Below are 16,829 nucleotides of genomic sequence, written 5' to 3' on the forward strand. Positions count from 1 at the left end.
AACAAAATGTAATGATGTAGAAAGTAAGGGTTATAAACTTTAAGGTCCAGAAACATAATACAATGCACCACTTACTAAGACACCAATGATATCCAAGAGAAAGCAAGATAAAACGTTATTATTTTGCATTTATTCATGTTAATACAAGAGAAAAGGTAACTTTCCATGGAAAATACCTCAGTTACTTACACTTACAAGTGCCTTGGAGTTAGGTGAGGTGTGGCGGTGTAACTGCTTGGGTTAGTGGGGACTGAGTGAGACAATTGGCAGTAACAGGACCAGAGGTGGTATGCAAGCTGTTAAGAGCTATGTCCAAGTACTTCTTTTTCCAGGGGCTGAGAAAACTGAAACCTGCCTCTCTGATTGGCTTTGGAGGTTAATCTCAAATCTGCATATGGCTTTGGGGCTGATTTTCTTTCTTGCATGGATGCAGCAAATCAGGAGTAACTCCTGCAAACAAAGAGGAACTACAGGCACCGTGGGAGCTGATGCTCACTGAAAGAGGACCACCAGCTGTGGCATACATTGTCTCTGTCCCCAGGCAATTTTATGAAAATAAACAATAGGTAAAGAATAAGATTTTTCAATGGGGTCATTTCTGATTTGCTCTGGGGCAAGTGACTGAAGCATCAAGTGCAGTAACCAGCCTAAAATCAGCACTGTCTCTGCTGGCATTAAACAGAATTTGTCTTATTTCTACTTAAGGTTGACAGTGATTTAGTCTTCTCTTAGTGACTTAAAGGTTCAGAGTAACTTACTGTGTTAGAGAAACAGAATGCCACAATATAAAATTGTAGGACCAGATTATCCACTGGCGTAAATACATAAACAGATATAGGATCCAGTAGGATTGGGGATTTTATGTGGAGTTTGTGGTAGTTACGGCATTTTATACTGGTGGAAAGCTTCAACATTTGTTTCATAAAAGATAAACTCAAGTACTACATCTGATGAGAAAGTTACGTGGAGTGGCATTTCAATCCAGTAAAAATATATATATGTACCTAATAAGTCTGTGAAACAATCACATTCCTGTTCCCTGTATTGAGAAGAAAAAATATAAACACAGAATTTGAATTGGGGGAAGGAGGGAAAGAACTAAGAGAAAGAACTAAAGAGGGAAGGAATTAAGACAGCATTGGTTATAGGAGAAATCCAATGTCATCCCTGACGTTAACTGACCTCTGCCAAGATTAAAAAAAAAAAAGAAAAAGAAAAAAAAAAGAAAATATTTTAGAAAAAAAAATATCATGTGCTTATTGATGTCAGTATGAAACTCCTCCTTACTTGTTTGAGAACATGAATAAGCCTAATTTCTTAGTTGGGTTTCTATTAACAATGGAGGCTTAGATTTTCAAAGCTGTCTGGGGGATTTGGATGCTCAATTCCCATTAAAATGAATTGTATTTAATTAATTTTAATGAGAGTTGGGCATCTCACCCCTAGAGGGCCTTGAAAATACTGTCCTAAATTATTCAAGCTGAAATAATTCAAATACTGGACTTAAAATGTTTGCTTAATCCTAGCATGAAGCTGGACTTGAAGAAGAAGTGCCATGTCAGCATTGCTGGCTGCATTTGCTCTTCAGCTGTCAATTCTCCTTCTTCCCAGCTGGATGTGCCTGCCTCCTGATGGCACGGGCATTATGGACCCCGATTCCAGGGGGTTCAGAGTTACCTGGCAGTGTCCTCTAAAAGGAGCACATATAATGTGAGCAAAGTCTTGGGAAACTGAGAAGGAAACCTGGGAGGTACATTGCTCAAGTTTTGCCAGATAGATAATCTACTGAGAAAATAACTAGAATCACAGAATCATTAAGGTTGGAAAAGGTTTTTTAAGATCATCAAATCCGAGATCATCCCCACCATGCCCACTAACCCATGTTCCTCAGTGCCACATCTCCAGGGACGGTGACTCCATCACCTCCCTGGGCAACCTGTGCCAGTGCCTCACCACTCCTTCTGAGAAGAATTTTTTCCTAATATCCAACCTGAACCTGTCCTGGCACAACTTAAGGCCATTACTTCTCATCCTCTCAATGTTACCTGGGAGAAGAGGCAGACCCCTACCTCACCATAACCTCCTTTCAGGCAGTTGTAGAGAGCAGTGTCTCCCCTGAGCGTCCTCTTCTCCAGGCTGAATCATTCCTGTTCCCTCAGCTGCTCCCCATCACACTTGTGCTACAGAATCTTCACAGCTTCTTTGACTTTCCCTGGACACACTCCAGGGCCTCAATGTCTTTCTTGTAATGAGTGTATTTCTTGTAGAGGTACTAGGTTGCATTGTTTTAATGCCCACCGTAATTTTACATTTTGGTGTGGGTGCTTGAGCAGAAGCTCATGTTTGTACCCACAGATTGTGAATCTCACCAGAACTGTGAGTACATGGTAGAAGATGGTATTCCTCCAAGCTCTCCTGCTCCTCACTAGCTCTGAGTTTTGTGCAGCTGGGCAGTACACTTGCTCTGGGAGGCAGTGGTGGGAGTGTGAGTTGGCTTTTCTGCTGGCTTATGCAACATGGAGGGAATTGCTGAATTTCCATTGCAAATTCCCTCCTTTTGCTCTTGTTTGCAGAGCCTAGCTTCTCAGGGCTCTCAATTAAAAGGATGTTATCAGATGCATATTTGACACTGTGGGGACAAGAGGTACTGACCTCTCTTCCAACTTTGCTGCCTGTATTTTCCTAACCTTAGTTGGGCAATAGAAAATGTCAGGTGAGACTGCAGGGATCAATTGTAGATGAGGCACCACTGGTTGGCTTCTAGTGCCAGCATGTTTCCTTGCTCAGATCTCTGAAGCCAAGTGTGTAGCAGGGCATTTTGAGTTTTTTTTTTTTCCTGTTTCCTATTCTGCCTGAATAGATGAGTATTAATTGAAGATTATATTTGACGTGACTTAAAGACTTTTGTTCAAGTTATAGCTCTCTCCAGGAGTCTGGCTTAATTTAGCTTTCTTTAGGATTTGTCTGATGCTTATAGTATTTCTTGAAAGAGACTCATAACTAATTTATCTTCCTCTGAAGGAAACCTCATCAGTGTAAAAAGTCTATGCCACGTGTGTAGCCCAGAAGTCTAGACAGTTCCTAAAACCATTTGCTAGTAGTTGATAATACAGTGGACAGCACTGTTAGCTGGTTTAAATCAGCATAGTTATGCTGGCTTCATGAAACAACACCAGTTCATACCTGTCAAAGCTCTGGTCTCACAGACAAGTAAATAGATTCATGAATCTAATCACAATTATTGAGGCATAAATATTATAGAGGAATTAACTTAATGGGGCAGCTCTGGATTTGTCTAGGTAGGAATGATACTAAAATCTGGCCCAGAATGAATCACTGTTGGCAAGTAATTAGATGATTATCAAAAGCTTAATTTGTTGTTCTCAAAGACCTCCCCTAGTCCAACTTTGTGCATTCTATTAAAGGTCTTAAGAAAGACAGTCTGCTGGCACATACTGCCATGAATCTATGCAAACTCACACCAGCAAAGATCATATTCTTTATCACTAATTTACAGAAGCACTTCAAGGTTGTAGCCTAAACCTTTTTTGATAGTTTGTTGCGATGTTCTTTAAATACATTATGTCTGCATGTACATTTATATGCATATAAATCATATATATGACATATAAGATAACTGGCACTGCCTCAGTCTGGCGGCAGAATACACATTAGACGTGTGTTCATTCTGATTTCCTTCTTTCTTCCTCCAGGAAATTGCTAAGTAGTAGTCCCTTTTGCATATTGATACTATTCTACTCTGAGAATGCCACTTTAATTGAAATATAGTGGCCATATTTCTGTTTTCAAATCTTACAGCAAACTGATGGCAGGCCTTAGGATTTATGCAAGGGTATATTTTTTTAACCTATATGATTACACTTGTGAATTACTTCTGTATCAACACTGCAAGCATCTGAAGTACTATAAGCTTGCTCGGCTAGTTTTATGGTATCATTTGCCAGTGATCTTCTGTAACAGCTTGGCAAATCCCCTCTCTATGGCTGATCCTTGGGGAAGTGGCTGGAAGGGGGCAGCAGTGGTGAGGGCATCCCTGAACCCCTCCTGTGGCCTCTTGAGCAAACACAGTTGCAAAAGCATTTTTAGCACAATGTTGGATGTAAGAACAGGGCAGGGAAAATGTGGTGGTGCTCCACCTTTGCATCCCCATCTGCAATTAATAAAAAATATTCTTCAACCAATATTTGGGCCTGGGCTTTCTGAATTTCAGTTTAATGCCTTTGAACAAGGGAGCTTGCTCCTTCAATGAAGAAATGTGGAATGAAGCAATTTCCACCAAGAACAATTTTTTTTTTTTTTCTTTAAAAAAGGACATTTGAGAGTATATTTTAATCATAATTGCATACCAAGAGGGTTGAGTTTGAAAGAGAGTCAGCAGATTAACTATTTCCAATGATAGTGGGTGATCCAGTTTTCCACAAAGAATCATTTTGGATGAAAGTACATTTCTAGAGCAGCCTTTTTAGATATCCTGAGTTGTGACCTAGCTCCACTCTGAAAGGCACTGCAAAGCATGCATACGAATGGAAGAAAGCTGGTGGGGAGTGCTTGTGAGCCCATGTCAAGTGGTGCTAAAAATAACAGTAGACAAGGCACAACCTGCAATTGTGGGGGATCTGTTTGTCTTTTGTTCTGCACTACACTTGCAACATTATTAATGCTATTTTCCCTGTAGAATCTGGAATTTTTATTTTTTATTTTTTACTTTTTACTAATTAGCAAATCATTTCTGACTGTGATCAGCTCAGCTTATAGGTGTTGTGGGAGCACCTCTAGCAATTCAGCTTCTGACATCTCACTGCCTATCTCAAACTGGAAGTTTCATACAAATGACAAAAGCTTTATTTTGAGGGTGGCAGCACACTGGAACAGGCTGCCCAGAGAGGTTATGGAGTCTCCTTCCCTGGAGATACAGGAAATACACCTGAATGCTTTCCTGTGTAACCTACTGTAGGGAATCTGTCTTAACAGGAGGACACTGGACTTCCTGATACCTGGAGGTCCCTTCCAACCCCTGTGATTCTGTGATCGATTTTTGTGCTAGGTGTTAAATAGGAGATAAGCTGGAGAAGGGGCCTGCATGCAGGTTTAGCTCTCAAGAGGAAAGAAACTGTAATTATGTTTGTATTCACTGCAGTTATTTCCCCAGAGCTGCAGAAACAGGTCAGCCATAACTGATGGAAAACCTTTAAAATTCAAAATTAATGGAAGAACTGTAGAGAGCTCAGCTGGCAAGGGCACTGTTAAAAGGTCCCAGCTCTTTTACATGGGGGATCTCCTGGTTATTCCAAAGTTTTATCTCTATACTTCAGCTTGATCTGGCGTATAGAGGTATTGGGTAAGCTAAGTTACTCTGAGTTCACGGGCATGGTGCTTGTGCACATGCAGTTTCTTTGCAGGTTTGGTTGCATTGACACTTTTTTGGCAGCTATCAAAGTTGTGGATTTTCCTTAATCTTGGCATGGATGAAAAAGAGCTGTGTGGCTACTGTTGTTATTGGACATACTTTCTTCCCCTGCCTCACTTAGAATACAAGAACAACATTTCTTAGTAATGAATGAGTAATATGCATGAGCATATCACCATATGTCAAAAAAAACCCACCCATGCATGATAGTCCAGACTGCTCTGCCTCCCTATTGTCACAGTGTGATGGGAGTTTCTGAGATGAAATTCCCTCCCATTGGTAGAAGAAAGCTGCTGTTCTGCCTGCACCAGTTCAGCAGTCCATGTTTATCTTTGTATTTCTGCTTCGTACTATCAGTTTCATCTCTACAGTCTGTTTTTAACCAGCATGCATACAAATGTTAACATTTTTTCCAAGCCATCGTGTTTTAACGACATATTTTTTAAAAGGACACCAATACACTCAATAATACTTTGTTGTGTGACATTTTCAGTATGGAATTTCAACGTTTTAGTTTTAAAAGTTGTGTGTATATATAATTTACATATATGTATATATTTAATTAAATGGGAGACTCAATATTAGGCTTAAGAAAAAAACACATAAGCATTATGGATGCAGATAGGCTCTGGCAAAGGCTTCCTCACTGTTGTAAACAATCTCATTCAGGAAGAACCTCATCTCATTCCTGTGAGCTCCCCAACGGAAAGACAGTGTGGAATGGGCTTGGGTGAGAATATACCTGACCCAAAAAGTGGTAGTTCTGTTTTGCAGAGGGATTACTTCCTGAGCGGTGCAGTTGACACAGTAGAAGGAAGGGACAGCATCCAGAGGGACCTGGACAGGCTCGAGAAGTGGGCACGTGACAATCTAATGAGGTTCAACAAGGCCAAGTACAAAGTATTGCACTTGGGTCAAAACAGTCCCAGATATGAGTACAGACTGGGAGAAGAATTCATTGAGAGCAGCTCTGTAGAAAAGGACTTGGGGATCCTGATGGATGAAAACCTGAATTTGAGCCAGTAGTGTGCTTTGTCAGCCCAGAAGACCAACAGTATCCTGGGCTGCCTCAACACAGGGGTGGCAGAAGGGAGTGAGGGGAGATTTTCTTTCTGCTCTGCCCTTGTGAGACTCCATCTAGAGTACTGTGTCCAAGCTTGGGGCCCCCAGCACAAGAAGGATGTGGAATGACACATCATTGTGGCCTTCCAGTACTTGAAGGGAGCTTACAAGCAGGAAAGGGACCTACCTTTTACACAGTCTGATAGTGACACGGGTGAGCATGGCTTTAAACTAAAAGTGGGGAGATTTAGGTTAGATGTTAGAAGGAAATTCTTTACTCAGAGGGCAGTGAGGCCCTGGCACTGCTGCCCAGAGCTGTGGGTGCCCATCCTTGGAGGTGCTCCAGGCCAGGTTGGATGGGCCCTGGGCAACCCTGCCCATGGCAGGGAATTGGAACTATATGATTGTTGTGGACCCCTCCAACCTAAGCCATTCTGTGATTCTGTACTCCAAGAGCTCACTCAGATTCCCAGTGACTTTGAAGGGCACCAGAAGAGGCCACTAGTTTTCTTGGCAGCCCCATTCTCTCTGAAACAGGAGTAATGAAAGCTCTTGGAAGGCTGCACTTTTCTGGAGGGTCACAGAAGACTGTGATCTGTTGCACCAAACTGTTAGGCAATAGGAGCTAGCTAGACTAGCTCTTTTCTGCACCTTTACTGCCTAAGTGCATCACACTGTGAAAGTCTGCAGTCCCGAAGACTTATGCTTATGGTGTCAGAAAATGAGTTCTACTTTGTACTACTTAGATTGGGTTAACTCAAGATGTTTTTCTTGTGAAGTATGTTTAACTTCAAAGCAAACTATTTTGTTAAGAAACCTAAAAACAGAGCTTTGAGCTCTGCAGTGATTAGATATTCTTCTTGCCGCCCACTGGAAAGATCAATGTCATGGTTTTTGTCAGTTTAACACCTAATAATCTAAAGTGACTTGTACAGTCAGCTGAAAAGAGATCACATGGCAGTGTTAGCAAATTATTTCCTTAATCTGATAATCTATTGAGACATCCGTGAGTTGCACAGATTGCACTAATTACAGAGGGTTCAAAGTAATCATTAGTGTACTTTGCCCAATAATAGACATCCTTTATCACTAAAACAGAATAAAATAAATAAATAAATCAGGCATTATCACAGATACATATGGCTAAAATGGACAAAACATAATTAAACATTTAACACAGTGATTAAAATATTCCCAGGGTTTGTAGCACTTGTTAAGCTGTTTTCATTGGGAAACCCATGCTGTATAGTCACAAGCTTAATTTACTGAACCACTTAAGGCATGACCGTAACCAATTTAAGGAGGCTTTTAAGTTGTCTGATTCTTTCCTATAAGTATCAACTAATTGTGTCTCTGGCCATACAACACACATTCCAGCTTCCACTGTCAGTAGGAGCTTAACATTGAGGTGCCTGGACTCACGGGAGCTCAGTGGCACCAACTTCAGTGCCTTGGCTCCCACTGATATTCTTCCTAGCATGGATAGGTGAGATAACTCAAGTGCACAAAATTAAGAGTTCAAAATAAAATAAATAGCCCTAGCAGTGTGTGGAAAAACAGGTTAAGAAAAAGAACATACTTTTCCAAAGCAAAATGCAGGGGTAGTTAGAGGTACTGGTACAGTTTCTGCTGATCTACTTCTGAGTTAAATTGCTAGATACACCTGGCTATTTACAGAATTTCTCTGACAGTATTTGTGATGTATTCCATGTGTATAATTCATTTCTGGAACAAAGCACATTATCTACACGGGTGCTGTCTGTTTCGATATAAATAACATCTTTTCTTCTCTATTCAGTGACAGTTCTACTGCCATTGTTCAGGAAATAAAAAATATCCATAGATAACAAAATATGCTCTGTAATATTTTTCTTGTCAAGACAAACTGATGAGAAAAATATTTGGTTAGTTTAAATTCTTTTCCTTAAAAGGGAAACATAATACAAGAAGCAATAATATGCATACATAAAGGCAAACAGAAGAAACTACTTTCTATGTAGGCTCTTTTATTATTTTTCATTCATTTTAGTGCCAGAGAAGCAGAGATGTAACAGATGAGAAGAACTTGTCAGGTTATGCAGTCTGTTTCTCAATAACGTTGTACTATTACCTATAACCTATGTTTGGGCTTGATTAGCAATATGGTGTCACCAATGCAGAAAGCATTTCCTAAGACAGCTTTGTATCATGCACATGCCAAGTAATTCTGTGGGCTTTTTGGGGAACTGCTTTGATGCAGAACAGTTGAAATTCACATTCTCTTGATTAACTTCTCTTTGGAAACACCATATTGATTCTCCTGTGGGTCTGCAGCAAATATTGGTTTGTTCTGGGGGGGGCAGGAGAGCTACTCACTACTTCGTAATAATATAAAGGGCACAACTGTAATTTCCTGGGTTGTATTGAATACATTTAGCTCTTTCTTTGTCACAGTCATCCACAGGCAGAGACTTGTCTAAGTCTAAGGCTCATACACTGTGCCTGTAATAAACCAGTTGTACTATTGCTTTTAATGTTAAGCTCCTGTTATCCTCACTGACATTTCTATACAACAAGAAACTGCATTTTGTGCAAGCTAAAACCTTTTAGCTTCTCTTGGGATACATATACTGCATGCCTCTCACTTGTAGCCAAACAAATGAGAAGATTACAAAGCACCTGATGGAATAATACTGGAATTTGTATTTATGGAGGCAAGTCATGTAGCTGTATTTGGACCCAATGCTTGCTGAAGAAATGAAGATTTTGATGAGTTCAACCTGCAGCTCTCTTTGATATTAATGGGAAACAGTTCAAAAGAAATACAGACTCTCATACAGTTATTGTACATTCCTTTACCAGACAGTGAAGCTAAAGGCAAAAAGTAACTTGGGTTCTCATACATAACCATAGGTGTTTTTTATGGCCCTGGTTTTCAGAATTGCACACGGTTAGTACAGCACTTTGAGAATGGTTTACATCCTTACTGAAACAATCTGAACTTACCTCCTTGCTCATCCAACATAACCAAAGTCCTGATACCAGCATCTTTACTCTACATCCCAATAGTGGTAGCAAGGTAAGGAGAGGGAGGGAGAGAAGAAAGAGAGAGAGAGAAAGAGAGATCAGTGAGGGAACACTCAGTCCTAGGTACGGGACATAGGAAGACAAAAGGAAAACAGTGAAAAGAATGACAAGGTCATAAGGGGCTGGCATCACTGTCCAAGGCCCTTATGTGACTGAGCACTCTAAAGGAAACCGTATACTCTTAGTTGTGCCACCAGCACCTTAGGATTTCTTGGGATACTGAACTACTGCAGAAAACACAAAGTCCCAGACCTTGAGATTTACTGTAATGACTTTATTCAAGAGTCATTTCTAAAAAGAGTGTTTGTTTCCAAGTTCTCTGTAGTGGGAGAAGGGAAGAAGGGGGTTTTGAAACTGCAGATGCTTTTTCATCCCACAGAAGAGATAGATGACACACAAACATATGTGGTAATAAGACACAGTGATTTGTACATCACTCTTGCAACACAGAAGTCAGAAAGCTTTCCTAATTAGGAAATGCATTTTAAGGTAGGGTAGCATTTATTGAGATTAACTCATAATTTAGCTCCAAGATCTCATAGATAAGGGTTTAAGGCAACCCGCACCTTTAGTATTCATCAATGGATTTTGTATTGAGCTTGAAGGCAAGATTTCTTAAAACGCATCTACACTGATCCTATCTCCTGCAGGGGTTAATGGGAGTCTTTCGATTGCCTTTGCTGTGAGTGAGATTTGGGCAAAGCTGAGCACATCAGAGCTCCTTCCTGCCTGAACCAGCAGCAGAACAGCTTTCACAAATGCAGTTTTTGCGTGCATTATCACTACTCTGTGTTGTGATCAAGTGTCTCAAGTTTCTGGGTGCTGTGATACAAAGCTATATCACAGATTAGACTAGTTCCTTTTTAATTACAGTGGGGAAACTAGCTCTATTCTGCTTAAAGCAGTGATAATGTCTGTGAATAATTAATAGCCTGAACAATATCCTTAATGTTGCGTTTCAGTAACAGAAGCAGTAAGTCCTCTGTGGCCTGTCAGCTTGCCGGAGAAGTTACCTGAATATGTGCAGCAGTAATTTAGCTGCTTCCATGAACATAAAGCTTCTCATGCCCCTGGGAAGCAGACAGAAGTGGTAGTGTTGATTTTGTAGGGGCCAGAGGACTGTCCTTTTGGGGTTTTTTAGGCTATCCTCTCTCTCCTCAAGGCACATCAAGAGCTTCATGTTGTCCTTCCTCCCCACTGCCCTGCTCACTGTCATCACTTGTCTTTTTGTCCAGGAGCAGTGATGTCTCTCTGGCCATCAGCTTTGCACTGCATGTTTGCAGGGTGCTCCCAGTGTGTCAGCAGCATGCTGCGTACCTTGGCTCAGCTACAAGCCTTCCTACAGCACTCAGGCTGGCTGGCTGGTACAGTGCGGTGCTTCAAGAGGGACTCTGCTTGGTTCAGGAGGGAGATACGATGCCTCTTTTTGCGCTCTCATCTGCCTCCCTCCTCACTGCCATTCTTGATTTTAATGTCTGTGTCACTGTAGAAACTCGGGAAAACATCAGATGGGCACAGACTGGTTCACCTCCCCTTGTTTAATCCCTCTGTAAATTGCCATGAGGAGAGAAGTCTCTTACCCAACAGTCTGCAGGGCCCACTTGCCCCTGGGTCAGTGACCTGTCAGCTACTGCTGTTGCTCTCTCTCCTTCTTGCTCATACCGTCCTTGCTTGAGTGCCAGTTAGCTTTTATTTTCACAGCCTTTAGAAACTTAGAATCTAAGAGTCATCTTAGACTTGCCTTTTTAGAAGACAGAAGCTGCCGTTAATAAGCTTAAATTTTCTGTGGGACAGATCTGCTAAGCACTGAATTGTTCAGTAGCTTGTTACTGTGCTCTCTCCTCTCTTGGTACCCAAGTGTAGCTTACCTGGAATTATTTGTATGTATTTTAACAAAACATACATTGTGCAAACATTAAGAGGCTGCTTAGGACCTGAGTCCTCTTGGGTTTCAGTAAATACAGTGCAGTCAGACATAGGGCTTTTCTAAATTTTAAACTTAGAAAATCTGCAACTGATAGTGTGATAGTTCTTGGCCTTCAGTGAGTCAAACATAACCAGACTGAGAATTGTTTGATGTTCCTTAACCCTCTGACCTTCTGTTTTTTCAGATTTTGAGATCTAAGCAAACTGCTTTTATGCGGTTAATATGTCCAGTGACTAGAACAAGACCTATGCTGAAAGAGGAATACAGCAATTAGAATCTACAGTTTGTATTTCAAATTAAATACTCGCAAAGAGCAAAAGAGGTGCAATTTTCTTGTACTTACCTGACCATCAGTGCCATTTAATTTTATCAGGCAAAACTCTTTCCCTTAAGAAGGTAACCTGTAGCTCAGTCTGCCACAGCATTAATACTAATGTGAAAATATTAAGGGTGTGCATTGAATATACTTCTCTGCATCTGTGGTCTAACCCAAAACATATTGAAGCTAATAAAAAGATCCTCAGTGACAAAGATAAGAGGTGATTCAGACATCAAGTGACAATCTCCTTCTGTCCCAAGTTTTGGTTAAGCATTAATTGTCAGCTTTTTCACAAAAATTTAACTGTGTACAGCCAATTTTAAAAAAGTATATAAAACTGCATTCATGCATTTAAAACAGAGCCAGACTTGTGATCTGTCTTTTAGATACCTCAGAACCAAACATGTCTGTGATACAGAACTATTTGGAAAATGTGCTCATCATCCAGATGTCTGAGGAGGAAAAAACCCTCTTAGTAACTGACCCTCAGCAGACTGAGTCATCTGTAGAAGCCACATAACCTCTTTGTTTAAGGGAAGATATAGGAAAAAGCACAGGTGTACTTGGTGCTAAGGGAAAGATCTCCCAAACACATAAAATATTGGCATTTCCTGCACTATAACTGCCCCAGAAACTTCCCTTAGCCTGAGTGGGAGCAGATGTCTGCAGACGCACTTGAACTGGTTGCTGAGAGAGCATGTAGCAGGAGGTGACGAAAGCTGTGTTTGCACATTATCAGCATATATCGTGTTTTACAGCAACTGATCATAAAACCTTGGCAACAAGTTCCCAGCAGAGCCATTGTCACTGGGATAGGGGCTGTGTGCTGGTGCTGTAATTTTCTGGTCCGGAGTGCCCAAGAAAGGCTCCCACTCGTGTACAATGCTTCCCAAGACCAGCGGGATCCTAAGTGGAAAGCCATGAATGAGCAGAAGTAGCAAGATCTGTGGTGGTACAAAAAAGTGTCCTTATAGTATGCTTTCCCCAGAATTAGGGCATTTCTGTCTTCTGTGCAATGAAGGAGTTTTTTAAGACCTCCAATCCTTGCACAGGCAATACTCCATTTAGTTTATGGCAAAATAAGAATTCTCAAAAAACAGGGTGCTTAAAGGTGGTTCAGGCCAGAGAAAAGAAAAGTACACCTTTGACAGAACCCTACAGAGTTCATGGAGTACATGCCACTTGAAGCCAGCTTTCAAAAGCCTTCTCTCTCAGGTTTAGTTTTGATTTTCTTCTCTTGAGAGAAGAATTTGAACTGTTGGATTTTGTCTCGGTACAGCAAACATCTCACACTCTTGTTCTTCAGAAGTAAATGGCACAGCGTGAATTGCTTTTGTTGAGCCATTGAACTGACAGCTTTGGAGTTCCTCTGTTTACCCATAAAACAGGTACACCACAGATGGTAAAACATAGAATCTTTCCCACGCAGCCCTCGAACATACTCAGCCCTGACTCTAGGAGTGGGCAGGTCAGCCTGCCTGTCCTCCCAGACTGTGATTTCCATGGAGACTGATGTGTGTTACCAAATCTTCTGCAAAGCAAAGAGGTATGCAGACCTGGCAAACTTTGCACACAGGTTGACCCTCTCATAGCTCAACTTTTAAAAATTAATTACATTAGAAGAAATAGTGCCATAAAGTTCATGAAAGTCAATGACCTTTACATTTTTGGTAACACTGAATTCTAGTGTTGGACTCAAGATAAACCAACAAGAAATTGGTTTGAATTCAGCTTTAACATGCTTTCTGTGAAGCACATTCCCAGGTTCTCCACTGGACCGCGATCTAAGGTACTGATCAGAAAGCCAGAATATATGAATTTAAAACTGTGGGCTTACTTCAACTCCTAGATACATCACCCTAAGGTAGTCTGCTTCAGTGAAGCCAGTTTAACAGCATAATTTGGATCCCTGTTGCAGTCATAATTATATGTTATCCTCAGTCTTCTGTAACAGCTTTATAAAGCTTTCAAATATTAGGGTCTCAATCAAAGCCTTTTAAATTCATCTACTAGATATTCAGTGGGATTTGACAGCACTTTGGAGAAATGCATTGCTGTATTATTTCTTATTATTACTGTTACGAGATTGAGTTTCCTAAGGAAGGGAGTTGGAATGACATCTCACAGGGCCCACTAGTCCCTCCAGAAATACAATGTGTCACATCCTGTCCTTAGCCATTACAAAAAGCAGCTACTCCAGCTGTGACTAAGCCCAAAGTCTAATTCTCATAATGATAAACAGGAGTAAGGCATCAGATGGAGAACTGGAATCACTAGAAATCCCTTCTTCTGCATTTCAGGAGGTAGCCTGAAAAACGCACGTACACTCTCAGTTATGTGAAGAATACATAAACTACTCAGTGAAGAATTTTGCTTTAATCAATATGGATTTTCGAGTTTGTTTTGCAAAAAAATAATATAGACAATTATATACCAGGATGTAGCTAGCAGTTCCCAGAGACACTAAAGAGAAATGTCAACCCCCTAAAGACAAAAATGTGGTCAAAGAAACATTTTTAGTCATCTGTAGTAATGCATTTCCTCAGCTCCTGCTCCAGGTTCACTGTCACCACATTAACGCTGTAATGTCTCTCTGTGCCTGATTAAGGAGCCATGTTACCTCTCAGAGCCTGTTAATTCATCCTGGGGCTCAGAATCTAAGCTGATAGGAATCTGCATGTAACTTCCCTTCAAATCACATGTTCCTGGTTTTCTTCTAGCTCAATGACCCTGACTCTGAGTGCTCTCCAGATGATTTACATAGACCCTGCTACAGGTTTAGTTCTACTTAGCAAATGCTGACACCAAAATTATGAATCACCTTCCCCTGTGCCAGATATATATTTCTGTGGAATTACACAGATTAAAACTCTTGTCTGTGTAAAGCCATTCCAATAGCTAATGATGTCAAGGGGATTTTTTCAAATCAGCTTTGACAAGCTTTGAATGAAACTCTAAATTAATAGATTTTTTTTAAAATTCTTTTGTAATTAATTAAGGTATTAATATCATGGGAAACTCACTACCCAGTCACAAATGAAGGAAGCTCAGTGTCCTCATTAGAGATGCATCTTGATTTTATTGAACTTCTTTAACTTACCATTTCAACTTTGATATACTGGTAAATTTGACCCTAACCCTACAGCATGTGGGAGGGGAAAATAGATCTGTCTGGATTTGAATGTTCAGAACAACCCTCTTGTCTTTAGTTGTTGCTGAGTGCTTTCTTGCTGGGCTTTCTACAGTACTGATCTTGACATTCATATCCTTGCAATGTCAGAGCTAGAAACCATCTTTTTCTTCCACCCTACAATGACTGACTTTCTTTAAAGGTGATAGTTCCACTGGAATATGGTAATGGACTCACATTTTATTCTACTGCATTATTCTTCATTTCATGAGGTTGCTTCAGAGATGAAAAGCTTAAGCAAGAAAATAATAGGAGTGTTAGCTACAAATTATGTTTTAGTCTTACTCTTCTGCCTAAGTTCATTTTTATTTTATATTTTGGCCTGAACATTGCATAGCTACATCATAAAATGCAGGTATTTTTAGTGCTGAGTAACTGAGTGGGTCCTGTTGCACTGGTTAATGTAGATGTACATATGTGCTGCATGGCTATGCTGAGCACCGCAGAGCAAACTGATCTTTGTAATCTACTATGCCAGTATGTAGCTGTCTTCAAACAAAGCATTGGCCAGTTCATAATGTCCACTCACCACTTCTTGCTTCCCCTGTTGTGCTAGAACAGAAACAATCAGCTCCTTGGAAAGCTGGGTTATAAAAATAAGCAGTAATGGGCTTGGTCTTTCAGCAAGGACAATAGCTCCATTTCCTTCTCTGACATTCCCTGGGAAGAGCACCAGAGCTTAGCCTTCGAATTCAGCTGTAGTCTGCTTGGGCAAGGAGGGCATAGAGCCCTTGTGAACATCTGTTTTGTCCCTCATGTTATGACCTCCATTTCAGCACTGTGCTGCTATAGAGCTTCCCAGAGTTGACAGCACTTCTCTTTCTCTAGAGTTTGTTCTGTATTTTCCCAGTATCTAATAGATTGGAGCTAATTATGACAGGAATCCATATATATGTGCGTAGGAATAATGTTTAAAGTGGAGATATCCTGTTCCCTAGTAGGTAATGGATTTGCTGTATAAAAAGAATATAGTAAGCATCCTTTCACTGACAGCAAATATTTTCTATCTCTACTCACTAGACAGGTTCTGCTAAGCAAGTGAGTCTAATTGAATCTTTCTTATTAAATCAGAGCAGTGCAAGTTCAATTTCAAAGACACTCACCATTTGTCTTTTCAGTCTAAAATCTTTCACTCCCTAAATGCTGCATTTTTTGAAATGTACTTAAGAAGTGGTGTTAGAGTAACCAGCAGTTGTTCAGACCACAGAATAATGTTAAAGGTCTTTTTTTGTCACATTAGTGAAAATAATATTCAGTTCATTGTGAAAGAATTCCCTTGACTACTTAAGCTAGCTCTAAAAATTCTGTATTTGCATAGGAAAATATTGGTGCGTCTGAATAAAGGCAGGTCTGGAGAGATGCTGAGCTCTTCCAAGAAGCAGTAGAATCCCACGTAAACTCATTGGTAAATTCAGCAGTCCCACTTCTCCTCCTGCTTTGCCATTTGCCGTGATTCAATACTGAAATTCCAGTAGCATTTACAATATGCTCTTTCAGTATGTTAGGAAAACTCAAGCAGTGCATAGGTCACGCAAATACGGCTCAGAAGAGACAGGACTGATATTTACTGATGGTGTGGCCCTGGGCAAATCACTTCCTTTTCCTGTGCTTCTCCTTCTTCCCACTCATCATCTGCCTCATCTATTTAGATCCCAGGCATTTTGGGGCAGCAGGCTCTCTTGTGTTTGTGGTGGAACCCATGAAAAACTCTCGTGTGTATTAGAGAACTGCACCCAGCCCTAAGGTGGCATAAAGTGATGGTTAGAAATGGCATGTCTGGAGAATGACTGGGGAAAAGGGACAAATTGCTCACAAGACAAGAGTGTGCTTTGGCTAC

At 40.6% G+C, this 16,829-nt stretch overlaps 2 protein-coding genes across 5 annotated transcripts in view; one reads left to right on the plus strand and one right to left on the minus strand.

The window, feature by feature from the left end:
• PAK5 (p21 (RAC1) activated kinase 5) overlaps positions 1-16,829 on the plus strand; it is a 323,333-nt gene that overhangs the window by 40,150 nt on the left and 266,354 nt on the right. The window lies entirely within an intron of this gene.
• The window catches only part of SNAP25 (synaptosome associated protein 25), a 63,896-nt gene that overhangs the window by 10,792 nt on the left and 36,275 nt on the right, over positions 1-16,829 (minus strand). For both annotated transcript variants that reach the window (XM_031598079.2, XM_090134852.1), the window contains exon 4: positions 9,476-9,524. In XM_031598079.2, coding sequence (XP_031453939.1) covers positions 9,476-9,524 — 49 coding nt within the window. The remainder of the gene's footprint in view (positions 1-9,475; positions 9,525-16,829) is intronic.

The sequence above is a fragment of the Phasianus colchicus genome, chromosome 2 (genome assembly GCF_987193195.1).
Source record: "Phasianus colchicus chromosome 2, bPhaCol1.hap1.1, whole genome shotgun sequence".
NCBI classification, from domain to species: Eukaryota; Metazoa; Chordata; class Aves; order Galliformes; family Phasianidae; genus Phasianus; species Phasianus colchicus.